This window comes from Pipistrellus kuhlii, unplaced genomic scaffold (assembly GCF_014108245.1).
Source record: "Pipistrellus kuhlii isolate mPipKuh1 unplaced genomic scaffold, mPipKuh1.p scaffold_m20_p_11, whole genome shotgun sequence".
Lineage (NCBI taxonomy): Eukaryota > Metazoa > Chordata > Mammalia > Chiroptera > Vespertilionidae > Pipistrellus > Pipistrellus kuhlii.
In genome coordinates, this window is record NW_023425416.1 from 269,578 (window position 1) to 288,588 (window position 19,011).

General features: G+C 46.7%; 1 protein-coding gene and 1 long non-coding RNA gene across 3 annotated transcripts in view; one reads left to right on the plus strand and one right to left on the minus strand.

Annotated features, from left to right (window-relative positions):
* Nucleotides 1-370: 370 nt before the first annotated feature.
* GPR27 (G protein-coupled receptor 27) lies at nucleotides 371-2,141 on the minus strand. 2 transcript variants are annotated; one of them, XM_045578932.1, is made up of 2 exons: nucleotides 2,106-2,141; nucleotides 371-1,807 (listed from the first exon to the last, which is right to left on the minus strand). In XM_045578932.1, exon 2 carries the CDS (start codon nucleotides 1,792-1,794, stop codon nucleotides 664-666), a length of 1,131 nt encoding a protein of 376 aa, XP_045434888.1. In that variant the 5' UTR covers nucleotides 1,795-1,807; nucleotides 2,106-2,141; the 3' UTR covers nucleotides 371-663. The 2 variants fall into 2 exon arrangements, with proteins under 2 accessions (XP_045434888.1, XP_036286419.1); XM_036430526.2 differs by lacking the exon at nucleotides 2,106-2,141 and adding an exon at nucleotides 2,014-2,063.
* Nucleotides 1,084-19,011, plus strand: part of LOC123652035 — a 37,347-nt gene continuing 19,419 nt past the window's right edge. The window contains exon 1 of the long non-coding RNA XR_006741058.1: nucleotides 1,084-1,197. This is a non-coding gene — a long non-coding RNA (uncharacterized LOC123652035). The remainder of the gene's footprint in view (nucleotides 1,198-19,011) is intronic.

Sequence of the window (19,011 nt, forward strand, 5' to 3'; positions counted from 1 at the left end):
CAGCCAAGATTGGTACCATGCAGAGGGCAGCTGTCACCGGCTGCACTTTCTAGGCGGACACAGCAACAGGAAACCAGTCCCTCCTCCCTGCCCCCGTGCAACTGCCTTGCTAGCCACTCGGTTGCCGCTATTTACATTCATTTCAACACCGAACAGAGTTCTCCACACTTTCAGAGAACCAGAGCTCTCTCCAAGGCTGACAATTCCCCGCCCCACCCCACCCCCTTCTGGCTTCCAACAGAAGACCCTCAGGAAACGGAGCTTTCGAAGTGCCCTGGGTTCCTTTTCTCCACTGCAAAGGGTAATGCCACTTGAGGTTGTCAAAAATAGCTTCTGTAGAAAACTGGCCTGGTCTTTAGGAAACGTTGCATGAGGAAAATTAGTTTAGCCTTTATTTTCAAAAGTAATAGCATGGAGTAGAAGACATCAGTACCAATACAAAGACCGCGGGCCCATTGTCCAGATGAAAATAGATATTTAGGAGAACCACGAGCGGAGGAGGGTGGGCTGGAGATGGAAACCCTCTCCCCTGAAGGAGTCTGCACGCTCCGGGTGCGGGTGCTCGTCCTGTGAAGGCAGTGAGACCGTTAAGAGGGCGCAGCGAGCAAGAGCCGCATCCGAGTCCAGGCCACGGGGAGGGCTGGCGGGTCCGAGGCGGAGCCCTCACAGACCAATGCCTTTCAGGTCGCAGGGGAGGGCGGCCTGCGGGGCGCGGGGGCCCGGGCAGCAGGGGAACTGGGCCCGGAAGCAGTCCCGCAGCTCCCGGTTGAAGAGGAAGCACACCACGGGGTTGATGCCGGCCTGCGCGAAGGTGAGCCACACGGAGGCCGTCAGGTAGGCCTGCGGCACGGCGCCCGGCCGCACCAGCACGCGCAGGTAGCTGGCCACCACGTAGGGCCCCCAGAGCAGCAGGAAGAGCAGCGTGACTGCGTAGAACATCCGGCACAGCCGCTTCTCCGTCTTGAACTCCTCCAGCACGAGCAGGCGGCGCGCGCCGCGGCCGGGCCCCGCGGGCCGGATGCCCACGAGCGCGGGCGGCGTGGGGCCGCGGCCGAAGCCCGCCGTCCAGTTGGCGGCCGCCTGGCCCGTGGCGCCGGGGCCGTGGAAGGTCCAGTCGCGGCTGACGGCGGGCGGCAGGCGCGCGGGCCGCATCTTGCGGCGGTCGTGGATGAAGAGGAGCAGGCGCAGGTAGACCAGGTGCGTGGCGCCCACCACGGCGGCCAGCAGCAGCAGGAAGCCCAGCGCGCCGGGCGCGCCGTCGGGCCGCTGCTCCAGGGCGCAGGGCGCGTGCTCGCCCTCGGGGCCGCCGTCCAGCACCGGCGGGAAGGCGGCGGCCAGCGCCAGCGCCCAGGCGGCGCACACCAGCATGGCGGCGCACGGCCAGCCGGCCAGGCGCTCGGCGTAGAAGCGGTGGTGCGCGATGGCCAGGTAGCGGGTGACGCCCACGCCGAGCAGCAGGAAGGCGGCGTGGAAGCAGAAGAGCGCGGCCAGGAAGGCCAGCAGCTTGCAGCCCAGCGCGCCCGGCGGGGCCCCCGCGGCCGCCGCGCGCCGCGCCGCCAGCATCACGGCCGGCAGGCAGGCGAGCGCGCGCAGCCCGTCCGCCAGGCTCAGGTCGAGCAGCAGGTAGTAGGGCGCGCGGTGCAGGCTGCGCTCCCGCACGATGAGCAGCGCGAACAGCACGTTGCCCGCCAGGCTCACGCACAGCAGCAGGCTCAGCGCCGCCAGCTTCACGCCCAGCGCGGCCGCCTCGCCGCCGCCGCCGCCGCCGCCGCCCGGCTCGCTGGCGTTCGCCATCGCGGCCTCCGCCGCCTCGCGCCCCGCCGGCCGGTTCCCGGAGTCCCCGCGGCGCGGCCCCGCGCGCTGCCGGCCCGGCTCAGCCCGCGCCGCGCTGGCGCCGCCCGGGCCCCCCGCGCCGCCCCGCCGCCGCCGCCATCTCGGGAGCGCCGCGCGGGAGGACGGCCGCTCCCCGCGCCTAGGGCGCCGGCTCCGCGGCTCCGCGCGGACAGGCCCCGCCGCCGCCGCCGCCGCCGCTCCCGCCGCCGCCGCCGCCGCGCCTCCCGGCTCTGCCCCCGCCGCCGCCGCGCCCCCTCCCTCCCGGGCGCAGCCGCCGCCGCCGCCGCCGCCGGGCTGGTGGCGCCGCGGGGCCGGAGCCGCGGGAGGAGCGGCCGGGACGCGCGGGGCGGCCGGCGTTCGGCGCAGGTAACGGTCCGCGGCGGCAGACCCCGGGGGTCTCGGCTGCCGCGCGGGGTGGGGCGGCGGCTGCCCGGCCGGCCGGTCGGAGGCCTCCGGGTCCGGAGGGTCCGGGATGAGCTTCCGCTGAGAGCGAATGGTGGTGAGCGCCGCCGCGGGGCGCAGGTCGGCCGGGCGCTGGCTGGAGGCCACAGCGGTGCTCACGGTGATGGCGGAGGGTTCCGAGCGGAACCCCTGCGTGCCCGAGCCGGGGAGCCGCGCGCTGAGGTTGATCTCGCTGGGTCTGACCTCACTGGTCCAGGGCGGTGGGCGAGGCTCTAACCACTGAGCCACGGGCCAGGGCTGAGCCGTCCTTGTGACCAGTCTGTCCTCCTCTGTACACTGCCCATTCATTTCCTTCATAGCACTATCATTTACCATTATATGTTTTAGTGTATTTTGAAAGTCTTACCTTTCAACCAGTCTCTAAGCTCCATGAAGGCAAGGGACCATGTCTGCTTCCTGTTCCACTGCACCCCGAATGCCGCCAGTGAGGGCAGAACTAGGCCTGGGACTTCACTTACCGCCGTTCTGCTCTGCATGGCGAGCACTGGGGTGGGCACTGCCCGGCCACACAGCTTCCCGCACCGCAGACTCCGGTCTGTGCAGCGGGGCCCTGCCTTTCCACCCGCTCCTCCGACAACCACGCTGGGGCCCACAGGCACACTGAGCGGCGAGGACCTGGAGGGCAGTGTGGACATTCTGCAGAAGTGTCAGTGACAGCCGGTAACGGTCTCACCTAGCACCTCTAAGTGGCTGGGGCAAGTGGCCGCCTGGGCAGGTCTACAAATATTTATTGACAGGAAAGAGAAATCAGTTTTAGAGGGTATTTGGGATAGGATTGCATTTTGATAATCGTAGCTAAAAATGTTTATTAATGATTAAGTTTATTTTTCTCATGAAATAAGCCTGGAGAGCACTGATTGCTGACATTGAACTATCGGGTCCAGAACTGAGCGGGTGGAAGTGTTAGCCCCCCACATGACCGGAGGTGCTGGCACCCGGCCATTGCTTCTGCAGTCCGGCAGAAATGAGGGAAAGAAAGGAGAGCGGAAGGGTGCCTGCCCTCCATGCAGCCCTGGAGCCTCAAAGACAGAGGTTGGGAAATGGTTTCTCTTGTTGAAAGCGGGACTCAGCCACGAGACTGAGATCCGCCTGCCTTGGCGCTCGGGATGCTTCTGTCCAGAGAAGGGATGCCTTCTGAGCCCACAGACCCCGCTCGGGTACTTTGTGCTCCGATGCTGCCAGCCGGCCTCTCCGCTCCCTGGCACGGCCTCTGTACCGCCGGCGCTGAGTCCGGGACGTATTACTGCATCTAACGCCGTGAGGGGCAGCGCAGGGCTCTGCTCACCCCATTGCAGAGGCAGAGAGTGACACTGTTCAGGCTGCTGCCGGGAGAGGGGGGGTTGTGAGGCGGCCGGCTGGCCTAGGGCCCACACTCCTAACTCCATGCATATTGCCTCTTCATTATAACTGCAAAGCAAGTTTCGGAGTTTCTAAAAACAACAAAAACGACTGATGTTCATGTTCAGAGTTACAGTCCCTTCAGAGAGGGAAGGATTTTCAAAAACAGTAGCAGCAGTCTTCTCACCCCTAGGTCAGTACCTTTCCGTTTAGTGGAACTATAATATTATGCATGCTAATGAACACATGACATCGGACAAGTCACTTCGCCTCCTGGGATCTCAAACGTAACAAAAGGTCATTGGACTGACCGATCCTGCAGGCCGGGCCCTCAGCTCCGGAGGCCAGCTTGCATATGAGAAGCTGCACATTCAATGGTTCCCTGATACGTTAGATTTCTCAGTGTTTTTACTTCTCTCTATGGCTCATTATATTTCCCTTTGGGGTTTTAAATTTGTTTTGGTCATTTTTCCAGGATCAGATAACAGAAGCAGCAATAGAAAATGTAAGTCATGGCTCTCACAACATTAATATGCCAGCTTCTTTCATTCTCAACGTTTGTTCAGTAGATTAATACTTAAGGAAAAGCTGTTAATATTTCACTACCAGAATCAACTTATTCTCCTTTGATTGTTTTTAGGAAGCTTCAGACAAGAATGTAAAATAGTTTCTTAGGCACCAAGTTAAGAGCCTACATCTCAAAGCAAAACAGCTCTATGAGGTTTTTCCCTATTAAAAACAATTCTGTTTGCAGATAACCAAATTCTTCCTTTTGCACATAAATAGAAAAGTGGAGATTTCTGCCCAAAAGCAGATGTGTCACTTCTTTGCTGGACATAAAGATGGTGTTAATGGAAATAAAAATCTGGACTAGGCAAAACACACCTGATACAGCAAGTCTGAATCCCAACAGCATAAGAGACAGTTTGGCCAGTGTCTCCTGTCCAGCCTTGGGTCCTGGCCAGTCCTCTGCCCACGAATGCATTGAACAGCAAGTTCGAGAAGATTGGTTTGACCTAAGCCCTCCCAACTCAGGGACATGAGCCAAAGCCTAGGTCCGATGGATGTCGGGTTATCAAAGAACAGCACTCAGTCTGGCCTCCATGGAGGGTCATCACTTCAAAGTGAGAATGGACTTGGAGTGAGGTGCACCATGGTTCCCAGCCAAGTCCTACCCTTACTAGTGAGCATCCTTAGCCAAGCCCTGGCCTTCTCTGAACCTGGGAGCCCCGTTTGGTGAGGCAGATCCCATTAAATGTGAGCCATCTACAGAGTGTAGCACAAGCTGTGCACACAAGTGTGTATAATTTAAAAACATATATTTCTACTGATTTCAGAGGAAGGGAGGAGAGAGAGATAGAAACATCAGTGATGAGTTAGAAACATTGATCAGCTGCCTCCTGCACACCCCCTGCTAGGGATCAACCCCACATCTCCAGCCTGTGCCCTGCCTGGAATTGAACTGTGACCTCCTGGTTCATAGGTTGACACTGAACCACTGAGCCACACCGGCCGGGTGCAAGTGTGTGTGATTAATGGCAGCTATCCTTATTCATGTTTGCTCTTGCCAGATTACAAATGCCTTGGCTAACCATGACTGTTCCGTTTCCCACTCCACGTTAGCCTGGCAGGATTCCTGTGTGTGGTAGATTCTTAATATTTTTGTGGCAGGTATAAATGACAGTCCATAGAACCAAGCATACGACATATATCACTGTTCCCTAGAAACCTAATTTCTCATTCTGAGTTGCCATTTTGTCTTGCTGGCGGGGAAAAAAACATAACCTTAATACTTGGGTTTCATCATGGCCTCTTGTTCAGGATATGCCATAGTATCAGGGTAATGCCTAGATCAGTGTTTTTCAACCTTTTTTGGACAAAGGCACACTTGTTTCATGAAAAAAATCACGAGGCACACCACCATTAGAAAATGTTAAAAAATTTAACTCTGTGCCTATATTGACTAAATATAAAGTAATTCTCTTGAATAGGAATCAAATAAACACAAAGGAAGTATTTTATAATTACTTTATTATGAAATATTAAGTAAACAAAATAGTGAAAAATTATAAAATTCTTGTCTTGTCTGCACCTACGGCACACCAGGCAACATCTCGCGGCACACTAGTGTGCCGCGGAACAGTGGTTGAAAAACGCTGTTCTAGATAGCATGGCACACAGACATTCAGGATATGCCCCTAGGGGAAGTGAGTGAGGGGTATCCCATTGGATGTTTGGTCAGATGTTTCCATATTGTTCCTGTGCTTATAAGTGACTAGAGGCCCAGTGCATGAATTTGTGCATGGGTGGGGTCCCTCAGGTGACCTGGTGCCAACCCTTAACCCGCTGCCCCATCCCATCTGCAGGGTGATCAAGTGTGGGTCTCGCTGCCCCCCTGGCCCCCTCCTGGCTCCCTCAGCACCTGGGAGTGGGGAGGCGGCCCCGCCCACCCCCGCAGCCATCAGTCGCCTTCTGCAGGGAGATCGGGCCTCCACTCACACCCGCCTTGGCCTGGCATTGCCCGCTCACCTGCTCCACCATCCCACTATGGTTCCACTCTCATTGGGGCTGGCAGCGCCCCCACAGCCACCGGCCATGTTCCACGCTGCCCCCTAGTGGTCAGTACACATCATAGCAAGCAATCAAACTCCCATTTGAGGGGACAATTTGCATATTGGGCTTTTATTATATAGGATTATGGTTTAGTGATTCTGAACTGCCTGTGCCAGACTTAGGGTTGAGAATCTGGGCCAAGGGTGCCTATGTGATAGCTACACTCACAGCTGTTCCTCTCAGCAGTGGGTCTGAGAACTCTCTCAGGACCTTTTTCTTCTTCCTTCATTTCTGGGGACTTCCTTTCTACCCTGCAGAGAGAAAAACCAGTTCTTCCTTGTTTTTCTGAACAGTATAATTGGGCAGTCCCCCTGAGAATCTGTGGTCCTAGAATTTAGGTGTTTGAGAAAACAAAAATCAGAAAGCTACCTTGCCATGAACCTCTCCTAGGCAAGGAAGCCTGGAGCCTGCTTCTGCTTGAATGTTAGGAAAGAAAGGGGAAAAACAGGGTGAAAATCCTCTCCTGAGGGCATTTTTGTTGATTTTAAAGAGGGGAGAGGAGAGACAGAGACAGAGAAACATCAGTGTGAGAGAGAAACATTGACTGGTTGCCTCCCACACATGTTCCACCTAGATATGTGCCCTGGGGATCAAACCCACAACCTCTCAGCGAGCAGGACAATATTCCTACTAACTGGACAGTGCTCCTACTAACTGAGCCACACCATCCAGGACTAGAGGAAGAAAAATTATCAGTTCATATATCAAAATACTATTTTGCTGCATATATTTGTTGAATAAATCTCTAAATACCTTTATGTTATATGTATGGCATATTGTAACGTTAGTGAAAATTCTTTCGAAACAGTTGATTTTTCTTCACCTGCCAAAATAATAACGTTGGACCTCTACCTCACATCATACATAAAAAATAACTCAAAATGAATCATAGACCTAAGAATAAGAGCTAAAAACTGTAAAACTCTTAGGAGAAAACATAGGAGTAAATGTTCATGACTTTAGATTAGGCAATGATTTCTTAGGTATAACACCAAAAGAACAAGTAACAAAAGAAAAAGTGATAACTTCAACTTTATTAAAAATTTAAAAGTTTTTGCACTTCATATAATTTTATTAACCAATGTGACCCCAAAATATTCAATTAGAAAAATTTTAAAAAGTATTTCAAAGAACACCTTTAAGAAAGTGAAAATACAATATATAGGATGGGAGAAAATCTATACTAATAATCTATACTAATAATAGAGGAATATGCAAATTGTCTGAGAAGCTGTCACAATAACAGTAACGACCAAACTGCAGGCTGCTTGGGGCGACCAGGCTGGTAGGGAGGTTAGTGAGGGATGACCAAACGACTGAACAGCAGGCTGTGTAGGCAACCAGGCCAGCAGGGGTGGCAATTGGGAGTGATCAGGCCAGCAAGGGAGGGTAGTTGGATGTGACCAGGCTGGCAGAAGAGGGCAGTTGGGGGCCAGCAGGCCAGCAGGGGAGGGCAGTTGGGGGTGACCAGGCCTGCAAGAGAGGGCAGTTGGAGGTGATTGGGCTGGCAGCGGAGGGTAGTTGCGGGTGATCAGGCCAGCAGGGGAGCAGTTAGGTGTCAATCAGACCAGCAGGGGAGTGGTTAGGGGATGATCAGGCTGGCACACTGAAGTGGTTAGGGGCAATTGGGCAGACAAGCAGGCGAGTGGTTAGGAGCCAGCAGTCCCAGATTGTGAGAGGGATGTCAACTGCTGGTTCAGGGATCAGGCCTAAACTGGCAGTGGAACATCCACCAAAGGGTCCCAGATTGGAGAGGGTGCAGACTGGGCTGAGGGATACCGCCCCCCTGCCCCTGTGCACAAATTTCGTGCACTGGGCCTCTAGTATTTTCAGGTTAGAGATCTGATGAGGGACTTATCCAGGATAAGTTATGTAAAGAACTCATAACTCAATATATAGACAAATAACCTGATTAAATATTGGACAAAGGATTTGAATAGCATTTCTTTGAAAGACATACAAATGGCTAATAAATTCATTTAACAAAGATATTTAATATCATTGGACATTAGGAAAATTCATATTAAAACTATAGTGAGGTACTATTTCATAGCTACTATTATGGCTGCTATCCAAAGGATAGACAGTAACAAATGTTGGTGATTTTGTGGAGAAATCATAACTCTCATGCAATGCTGGTGGGAATGTAAATCAATGTCGCTGCTTTGGTAATAGTTTGGCAGTTCCTCAACAAGTTAATTATAAAGTTACCTTATGACCTTGTAATTCCACTCCTAGTATATACCCAAGAGAAATGAAAACATGTCCACACAAAAACTTGTTCACAAATGTAACATCATTTTTTATAAGAGCCAAAAGGAGGAAATACTCCAAATGCCCATCATGTTTGAGTGGATAAACACACTGTGATATAGCTATAAGTGGAAATGATTCATTCATTAAAAGTCATGAAGTACTGACACATGCTTTAACATGGACGAACCTTGAAAAAAATCTAAATATGAAGACCACATACTATCTGATCCCATTTACAGTAAAGACCTAGAAGAGGCAAATGCACGCAGACAGAAAACGTGTGAATGGTTGCCAGGGGCTGCAGGGCAGAGGGGACTGGAGAGTGACTGTCCATGGTACTGGGTTTGTTTTGGGAGTGATGAAATGGTGCAAAAATAGGTAATGGCGATAGATTCACAAGGGCAGTGACCTTTGAAAAAGTCGTTATTAAAAGATGAATAGGGCTGCGAAGCAGTGTGGGCTCCAGTTACTGCTTTCTCAGTGAATGTGAGCCTGCAGGTGGGATTCTCGTGTCCTTCGGAAGGCTGACACAGAAATAAGTCCTGAAGACCTACTCCTGTGTCTTCTTCTAACTGCTTTCCGTGTTTCCCCTTTGATCTGCTTGAGTATTTGCATGCTTTGATGCTGAAATGAACATGGGAGAAGGGATTTAAAAATTCCTTGTCAGTCAGTAGCTTTATGCAGTCTCTCTTCACTAGGAAAGCTTTATTTATTTATTTTTTTAAGGTACAGTTAGTGCACCAAGATGTTTTGTTTACATTATCTAATTTATTTCCTCAGAACCCAGTACCATTTCATAGATGAGGAAAGTGAGGCATCCCCACTTGACGGATGCCTCAAGTCTTACATTAATTAGAGTAGTTATTATATATTACACTAGAGGCCTGGTGCATGAAATTCGCTCCACACAGCCTGCTGCTCAATCGTTTGGTCGTCCCTCAAGAACCCCCCTGCTGGTCTGGTCGCCCCACACAGCATGTTCGGTCATCGTTTGGTTGTTTCGGATACAATGGCTGCTTAGTCTTTTATATATATAGATAGGCTGGTCACACAGCACAAAGTGACAAAGTAAGGTTAAAACTCTAGTGTGGCCTGAATTCTTAATAAACACATACAGGGCTGGATTGTGTTGACTAATACATAACTGTGGGAAAACTGTCAATATCTGAGTTTCTTGTCACAGGCATTTTGGTTAAATAACTGCATTGTGCCCTAGCTGGTTTGGCTTGGATAGAGCGTCAGCCTGTGGACTGAAGGGTCCCAGGTTTGATTCAGATCAAGGGCACATGCCCGGGTTCTGGGCTTGATCCCCAGTAAGGGGCGTGCAGGAGCAGCCAATCAATGATTCTCTCTCATCGTGGATGTTTCTCTCTCTCTCTCCCTCTCCCTTCCTCTCTGAAATCAATAAAAAATCTTTGAAAAAATAGCTGCATTTCTCAGACACCCCCTGCTGCCATTCTTCACCAATTTCTAAAAGGCAGATAACTAGTTTAACGAGTTCAGCTTTAGCGTCTACTTAGCATCAGTGAGTGCGGGATTGTGAAACTCCACACAGTATAGAGTAGTTCACAGCGGAATCCTTTATTCCTACTACACTTTATAAATCATACTGTTTTACTAGAACTGATTAAAGTAGCATGTGCCTATAATTCACTTGACTTCACATATTTTGACGGAACTGTGTAATTTCACTCAACACAGCCACATACGTTATCTATTTTATTGGCTGTGTTTTGTCCTCGGGAACACCTTTCCTGGAGCCTTCAGTCTGGTGTGCACGCGGTCTGCACAGCTGGTGCCCTGCCACTTCCTTCACCTCATGGTGTCTCTTCTCCCTTCTCCGTCAGCCCTTGTGAACGGAAGCCCACCTTCTCCTTCTTGATTTGTCAGTTCCATCACCAGGCATGTGCATACATCCGGAGCTTCCCGAGAATGGCATTCTGGGGCTGTGTTTCTAAGATTTTACATAGTAACAATTCCCTTATTTTACCTTCATACTTAATTGATAGTCCGGGAATAGAATTTCTACTTTGTTGGGAATGATGACTAAGATGTTGAGTATCTTTTTCTGTGCTTATTTGCCATATCTTATTTGCTGATGAATAAGTTCAGTACTTTGTCCATATTTTTCATTGGGTCATTTATTTGCTTACTGACTTCTAAGAGTTATTTATATACTAGAAGCCTGTTGCACGAAATTTGTGCATGGGGGAGGGGTGTCCCTCAGCCCAGCCTGCACAGTCTCCAATCTGGGAGCTCTCGAGGGATGCCAGCCTGCCCATTTAGGCCCAATTCGGTGGGATCAGGCCTACATGGGCAGTCGGGTATCCCTCTCACAATCCACAACTGGGTCCCAACCTGCCTGCCTGCCTTATTTGGCCTGCCAGCGTGGTCGCCCCCAACTACCCTCCCCTACAGGCCTTATCCCCGCAACTGCCTCCCCCCTCCCCCCCCCCCACAGGCCTGGTCACTCCCAACTGCCCTCCCCTGCAGGCCTGGTTGCCCCTAACTGCCAGCCCAGTGACTCCTAACTGCCATCCCCTGCCAGCCTGGGCCCCCCACAACTGCCTTCTCCTGCATGTCTGGTTGCCCCAACTGCCTTCCCCTGCAGGCCTGGTCACCCCCAACTGCCCCCCCCGCCCTCTGAAGGCCTGGTCACTCCCAGCTGCCCTCCCCTGCAGGCCTGGTTGCCCCTAACTGCCCTCCTCTGCCAGCTTGGGTCCCCCACAACTGCCTTCCCCTGCAGGCCTGGTTGCCCCCAACTGCCCTCCCCTGCTGGCCATCTTGTGATTTGAACTGATGGTCAATTTGCATATTACCCTTTTATTAGATAGGATTCTAAAAACTATATTTTTTAGATATGTAATTTGAAGAGATTTTCTCCTAAATTTGGTACTTGTCTTTCTATTTTTTTTTTTTTATTGTTTAAAGTATTAAATATGTCTCCTTTTCCCCTTATTGACCACCTCCCAACACATCCCCCCTAGATAAGCCTGAGCATAAAAGCATGGGTTTCCTTCTGGGCTCTCCATCCGTCTCACTGGTCAATGTGCATGTTTTAACGCCAATGCCATGCTTTTGTTTCTATTAGCCTGTAGTTTGATATCAGGTAGTGTGATGCCTCCCACTTTGTTCTTTTCTCTCAAGATTTGGGGTCTTTTGTGGTTCCATATAAATTTTGGGTTATTTATTTAGTTCTGTGAAAAACACAACTGGTATTTTGACAGGGAATGAGTTGAATCTATAGACTGTTTTGGGTAGTATGAACATTTTAACAACATAAATTCTACCTATCCATGAGGATGACACATTTATTTGTATCTGCTTCCTTTTCTTTCTTCAATGTCTTATTATTTTTCAAATATATCAATAGGTCTTTATCTCCTTGGTTAAATTTATTCCAAGATATTTTTATTCAATTGTAAATGAAATTGTTTTCTTAATTTCTCATTCTGACAACTCATTATTTGTGTTTGACAATATAAGAAATTTCTGAATATTTATCCTATGTCCTGTTACTTTGCTGAATTCACTTATCAGTTCTAGTATAATAGTTTTTGGTGGAACCTTCAGTGTTCCCTATATATATCATGCCATCAGCAAATAATGACATTTTACCTCTTCCTTTCCAATTTAGATACCTTTTATTTTTCTTCTTGTCTGATTGCTGTGGCTAGAATTTTCAATACTATTTTGTATGAGTGGTGAAAGTGGCCCAGTCAGTGTGGCTCAGTGGTTGAACATTTACCCATGAAACAGGAGGTCACATGCCCAGTGGGGGACATGAAGGAGGCAGCCGATCAATGATTCTCTCTTAGCATTGATGTTTCTATTCCTCTCTCCCTTCCTTTCTCTGAAATCAATAAAAACATATATTTTTTAAAAAGTGGTGAAAGTAGACATCCTTGTCTTGTTCCTGATCTTGAGGAAAATGCTGTTAGTTTTCCCCATTGGTTACAAGGTTAGCTGTGGGTTTGGCATGGATGGCCTTTATTATGTTGAGATATATTCTCTCTATTTGTAGTTTGCTGAGAGTTTTTATCATAAATATGTGCTGGATATTGTCACATGCTTTTATTGCATCTACTGATATGATTATATGATTTTTATCTTTCATTTTTTATTGTATTACAGTAATTGACTTACAGATATTGAAAAAACCTTGCATTCCAAGAATAAATCCCATCTAATCATGGTGTATGATCTTCTTAATGTATTCTTGGAGCTGGATTGCTAATATCTTGTTGAGGATTTTCCCACCTATGTTCTTCAAGAATATTGGCTTATAACTTTCTTTTATTAACATTCAGTTTGTAATGGTTTTCTTTGTTTGTTTAATCCTCACCCAAGGATATTTTTCCATTGACTTTTGGAGAGAGTGGGAGAGAGAGGGAAAGACAGAGAGAAATATTGATGTGAAAGAAACACATCGATTGATTGACTTCTGCTAGTGTCCTGACCAGGGCCCACGCCAGGGCGGAGCCTATAACTGAAGTACGTGCCCCTGACCAGAACTGAACCCAGGACCCTTTGGTCCATAGGCCAGCACTCCACTGAACCAAATCACCGAGGGCCATTTGTAATGTTTTTATGTGGTTTTGGAGTCAGGATAATGCTGGCCTCCTGTTATGAGCTTAAGAGACTTACATCTTCTTGAATTTTTTTGAATGGTTTGAGAAGGGAAAGTGGTTTTTATTTTATTTAAAATTTTAACATTGACATTATTGCAGGTGGCGCCCTCTCCCCATTTTTGCTCAACTGTACCTACCCGTGTATCCCCTTTCCTAACTTTCACCACACTGTTGTCCATGTCCATGGGATATGCTTATATGTCCTTTAGCTAATTCCTTTATCTTCTTTATCCAGTCATCCTCACCCTTCTCCCTTCAGGCACTGGTCAGTCTCTTCCATGTATTCATGGTTTGGGTTCCGTTTTGTTCATCAGTTTATTGTGTTCATTAGATTCCACATATTAGTGAGATCATATGGCCTTTGTCTTTCTCTGGTTGGCTTATTTTGCTTAGCATAATACTCTCCAGGTCCATCCATGCTGCCACAAAGGGTAAGAGTTCCTTCCATTGTGTAAATGTACCACAGCTTTTTTATCCACTCATCTGCTGGTGGGCTCTTAGGCTGTTTCACCCGTGAAGCCATCTTATTCATCACTTTTTAAACTGGGAACTTTATTATTTCTTTATCAGTTTCATTGGTTAAAGTCAGTCTGCTCAGATTTTCTCTAAATTCTTGATTCAGTCTTGGAACATTATATGTTTCTAGGAATTTATACATTTTTTTTTCAGATTGTTTACTTTGCTGTACATAATTGTTCAAGGTATTTTCTTACAATCCCTTCTATTTCTTTCCTTTTTCTTCATGAGCCTGATGAAAGGTTTATCAGTCTTGTTTATCTTTTCAAAGATCTTTTATATTTTTTAGACTCTATTTCACTTATTTCCACTCTGATCTTCATTCTTTCCTTTCTTCTACTCACTTCAGGTTTTATTTGTTCTTTTTCTAGTTTCTTTAGGAGAAAGGTTAGATTATTTTATTTGAGATTTTTCTTGTTTCTTGAGATAAGCCAACATTGCTATGAATTTCCCTCTTATGGCACCTTTTGCTGTGTCCCATATATTTTGGATTGTTTTGTTTTCATTTGTCTAAAGGAAATGACATTTTTTCAATTCTTTTTATAAAATATAGTTTATTGATTTTTTTTTTTTTTTTTTTTTTTTTACAGAGAGGAAGAGAAAGGGATAGAGAGTTAGAAACATCAATGAGAGAGAATCATCAATCAGCTGCCTCTTGCACACCCCCTACTGGGGATGTGCCCGCAACCAAGGTACATGCCCTTGACTTGGAATCGAACCTGGGACCTTTCAGTCCGCAAGCTGATGCTCTATCCATTGAGCCAAACGGGTTTCGGCACATTTTTTCATTTCTTTCTTTCCTTTTTTTTAAATCTTGTTGTTAACCCCACCATATATTTGTGTGTTTTTTCAGTATTTTTCTTGTAATTGGTTTCTAGTTTTATTCTATGGTGGTCAGAGAAGGTACTTGATATGATGCCAATCTTTTTAAATTTATTGAAACTTGTAGCTTAAATGTAGTTTATTCTAGAATATGTTCCAGGTGCAGCTAAAAGGAATATCTTCTGCTGCTTTGGGGTAAAATGTTATAAAAATATTAATTAAATCCATCTGATCTAGTGTGTCATTTAAGGCTACTGTTTCCTTATTGGTTTTCTGTCTAGAAGATCAATCCATTGATGTCAATGTGGTATTAAAGTCCCAATCATAACTGCATTACTGTTGATCTCTCCCTTTATGTCCATCAATATTTGCTTTAAATATTTAGGTACTCCTATATTGGGTACAAAGCGGTACAGTTATATCCTTTTGTTGAATTTATTCCTTTATTATTTTGAAATGCTTTTATTTGTCTTTTTTATAGCCTTTGTTTTAAATTCTATTTTTATGATAAAAGTATTGCTACCCTAGCCGAAACTTGGCTCAGTGGATAGAGCATCAGCCTGTGGACTGAGGGATCCCGGGTTCGATTCTGGTCAGGAGCATGTACCTTGGTTGTGGGCACATCCCCAGTGGGGGGTGTGCAAGAGGTGGCTGATCGGTGTTTCTCTCTAACTCTCTGTCCCTCTCTCTTCCTCTATGTAAAAAATAAATAAAAAATATATATTATTTAAAAAGTATTGCTACCCTAGCTTTTTTGTTTGCATTAGCATGAAATATCCTTTTACACCACTTTACTTTCAGGCTATGTGTGTCTTTTGTTCTGAGGTGGGTCTCTTACAGACAGTCTATATATGAGTCTTGTTTTCTTATCCATTAAACTACCCTACACATTTTGAATGGAGCATTTGATACATTTACATTTAAAGGAGTATGATAAGTACTTAGTTACTGCCATTGTATTATTCTTATTTATGTTTCTCTTTTTTCTTTCTTTTTCTTAAAGAAGTCCTTTTAACATTCCTTATAATACTGGTTTGGTGGTGATGAACACTGTTAACTTTTTCTTGTCTGAGAAGCTTTTTATTTCTTTTTCAATTTTAAATGATAGCTTTGCTGGGTAGAGTAGTCTTTGTTGTAGGTCCTTGCTTTTAATTATTTTGAATATTTCATGCCAATCCATTATGGCCTACAAAATTTCTCTTAAATCATCTGACAGTCTTATGGAGATTCCTTGTAGGTAACTGTTTTTGTTTGTTTGTTTTTTTTGCTGCTTTTAAGACTCTCTTTGTCTTTAACTTTTTCTATTTTAATTATGATATGTCTTGATGTGGGCCTCTTTGGGTTCACTTAGTTTGGGACTCTCTGTGCTACATGCCTTTGTATGTCTATTTCCTTTGCCAGATTAAGGGAATTTTCAGTCATTATTTCTTCAATAGATTCTCAATCCCTTGCTCTCTCTCTTCTCCTTCTGGTACCCTTATGATGCAGATGTTATCTCTGAGGTCACTTAACCTGTTCTTGTTTTTAAAAATCATTTTTTCTTTTTACTTCTTTGATTAGGTGTTTTCTACTACCTTGTCTTCCAGATTACTGATTTGGTCCTTTGCTATATATAATCAGCTGTTCATTCCTTCTAGTGTATTCTTTATTTCAGATATTATATTCATTTTTAACCAATTATCTTTTATGGTTTCTATGTCCTTCTTTTTATCCTGTTGAAGTTCTTTGAGCATCCTTATAATCAGTGTTTTGAACTCTATATCTCATAGCTTGCTTACCTCCATTTAATTTATTTTGTTTTCTGTTCTGTCATTTGGGGCATATTTCTTTATCTCCCCATTTTGGCTGGCTCTCTCTGTTTCTATGAATTAGGTAGAGCTGCTATGTCTCTCAGTCTTAGAAGGGTGGCTTTATGTAGTAGGTGTCATGTGAAGTTCTGTCTAGTGGTACTATTTCCCTTATCACCTGAGCTGGGTGCCCCAGAAGTGTCCCCTGTGTATATTATGTATCCCTACTGTTATAATTGAGCCTTCATTGTTGTTGGCAAATCTGTGGGTGGGGTTGACCCTTAGGTTGGCTGGCTGTGGGAGACTGGCCATGACAGGATCTCTGTAGCTAAGATTTCTCTTCTGATTATCAGTCCCCACAAGTGAATGTGGGGCCATTAGGTTTTGCATATCCACTCTCTCTGCCAGTCTTGATGTGGCTTGTTCTATAAATCCTTGGTTATGGGACTTCAATAATCAAGTCTTCAGTTGATTATTCAGGTATAGCCTATATAATAAAAGCTTAATATGCTAAGTGTCCATTGGCCAGTTAGCCATTCAACCAATCAAAGTATAATATGCAAATGATATACTAAGGCTGCTCAACCACTCACTATGAAGTGCACTGACTACCAGGGAGCAATCTACCAATTGACCAGTTGCTGTGATGTGTACTGACCACCAGGAGGCAGACATTCTGTCTTGTCGGTTAGCTTGCTCCTGGGGTCTGGCTGATCAGGGCTGAGTGGAGCCCCTGGAGCCCTCCCACGGTCCCTCCCTGGCTGGCCAACCTCCCACATCCCTCCCTGGCCCCAATTGTGCACTAGTGGGGTCCCTCAGCCTGTCCAATGCCCTCTCACCATCTGGGACCCCTTTGGGCATGTCAGAGAGCCAGTTTCAGTCTGACCCCACAGGCCAGGCCAATGGACACCACTGGTGCACAAATTTGTGTACAGGGCCTATAGTGTTCTATAATTCAGTTGTAATTCTGATATGACCATGGAAGTTGAGTTTAGTTTCTATCTACTCTTCTGTGTTTGAAAAAGTAAATCATCCCTAATTTTCCATTAGGCCATTTAGGACATGGTGATCCCATCTAGAGACACGTTAGTTGCAGGGCAGTACACCAACCACAAGGAACATTTCATGGAGAAGCTAAATTGCCATTCAAGAGCAAGATCCTAGCTTCTAGTTCAAGATGACTGACTGGGAAGGTCCCGAGCTCACATCCTCTCCTGGACACCCAAAACTACAACTATATATAAGACAGCTATCTGTGAACACCCGAAGACTACCAAAACAGGTTTTCTATAACTATGAATATAAAGAAAAGGCCACACTGACATGGGTATAAGAGATGGAGACTAAGTATAGTTAGGACCCTCTCTTCCCCCCATTCCCCATGTGGTGATTCCCAAGTGGAAGGAATATCACAGCCGCAGATACTGTCCCTGAAAGGTGAGGGTACAAGTCTTGGCCTGGGAAACCTGCATCAGGAAGAGGAGCCCCCAAAACATCTTGCTTTGAAAAGTACTGGGGCTTTTGTCTTGGAGAGCCAAAAGGCTGTAAGAAATCTAGGTTGTGCTCTTTCTGAGTCCTGGCAGAGAGTAATAGTTTGAAAAGCACCTAGGGCATACATGAAGGTGATACATTGATTAGTTTTAGGGTTTCTCCTGGAGAAACAAGGGATCTGGAACTTTTTCCTGAATCTGAATGTTGGTGGGTACCATTTTTCCCTTTTCTTTACTCTCCTTTCATCTAGCTGGTCTGATGCTAGTAGGCACTATTTCTGACTCTCTTCATCAACCTTGATAACGCTACTCACCCCATCTTGGCATTTCCCAGAAGACTCATCCAGGCTGGCACTACTCCAAATGGGCTCCTGCCTTGTCACACCCAGTGGGCAGCCTCAGTCAGCACCAGCACACAGCATTGTGTATGCAAAGTCATCAATATGTCCTTTTTATAATTTTTTATAAAAATTATAAAAAGGACATATCGGTATTCAGGAATATAACAACTGAAATGAAAAATACACTGGAGAGATAGAATAGTGTAAATCACCCAATTTGAAGATCAAAAAGAAAAAGGTATGAGGATAGAATAAGGGATCTCTAGAACATCAAGTCTAATATTCAATTCACAGGGGTCCCAGAAGGAGAAGAGAGAGAAAGGGGCAGCAAACATATTTGAATAAATAATGGCTACAGTCTTCCCTAACCTGGCAAAAGAAACAGACCTTGAAGTCCAAGAAGCCAGAGTCACAAAGAAGATGAACCTAAATAGACTCACACCAAGACACGTTACAATGAAATTGTTAAAAATTAAAGATAGAGACTCTTAAAAGCAGCAAGAGGAAAAAAATAGTTGCATACAAGGAAATGCCCTTAAGTTGATCAGCTGACTTTTTAATAGAAACTTTGCAGGCCAGAAGAGAGTAGCACAATATCCTATATAACCTAAGGTCAATATGCAAATTGACCCTAATGGCAGAATGACCGGGAATTACCCGTCACTATGACACGCACTGACCACCAGGGGTCAGACTCTCAATGCAGGAGCTGCCCCTGGTGGTCAATGTGCTTCCACAGGTGGAGGCCACTCATCCAGAAGCCAGCTCATGCCTGGCCAGTGCAGTAGCAGTGGCAGGAGCCTCTCACGCCTCTCTGACTGACGCCTTAGGCTCTGTGGGGCGCCCAGGGTGCCAGAGGGATGTCTGGCTGCATCTTCCAAGCAGCGGGCCTAAGCTGTCAGTCAGACATCCCTTAAGGGGT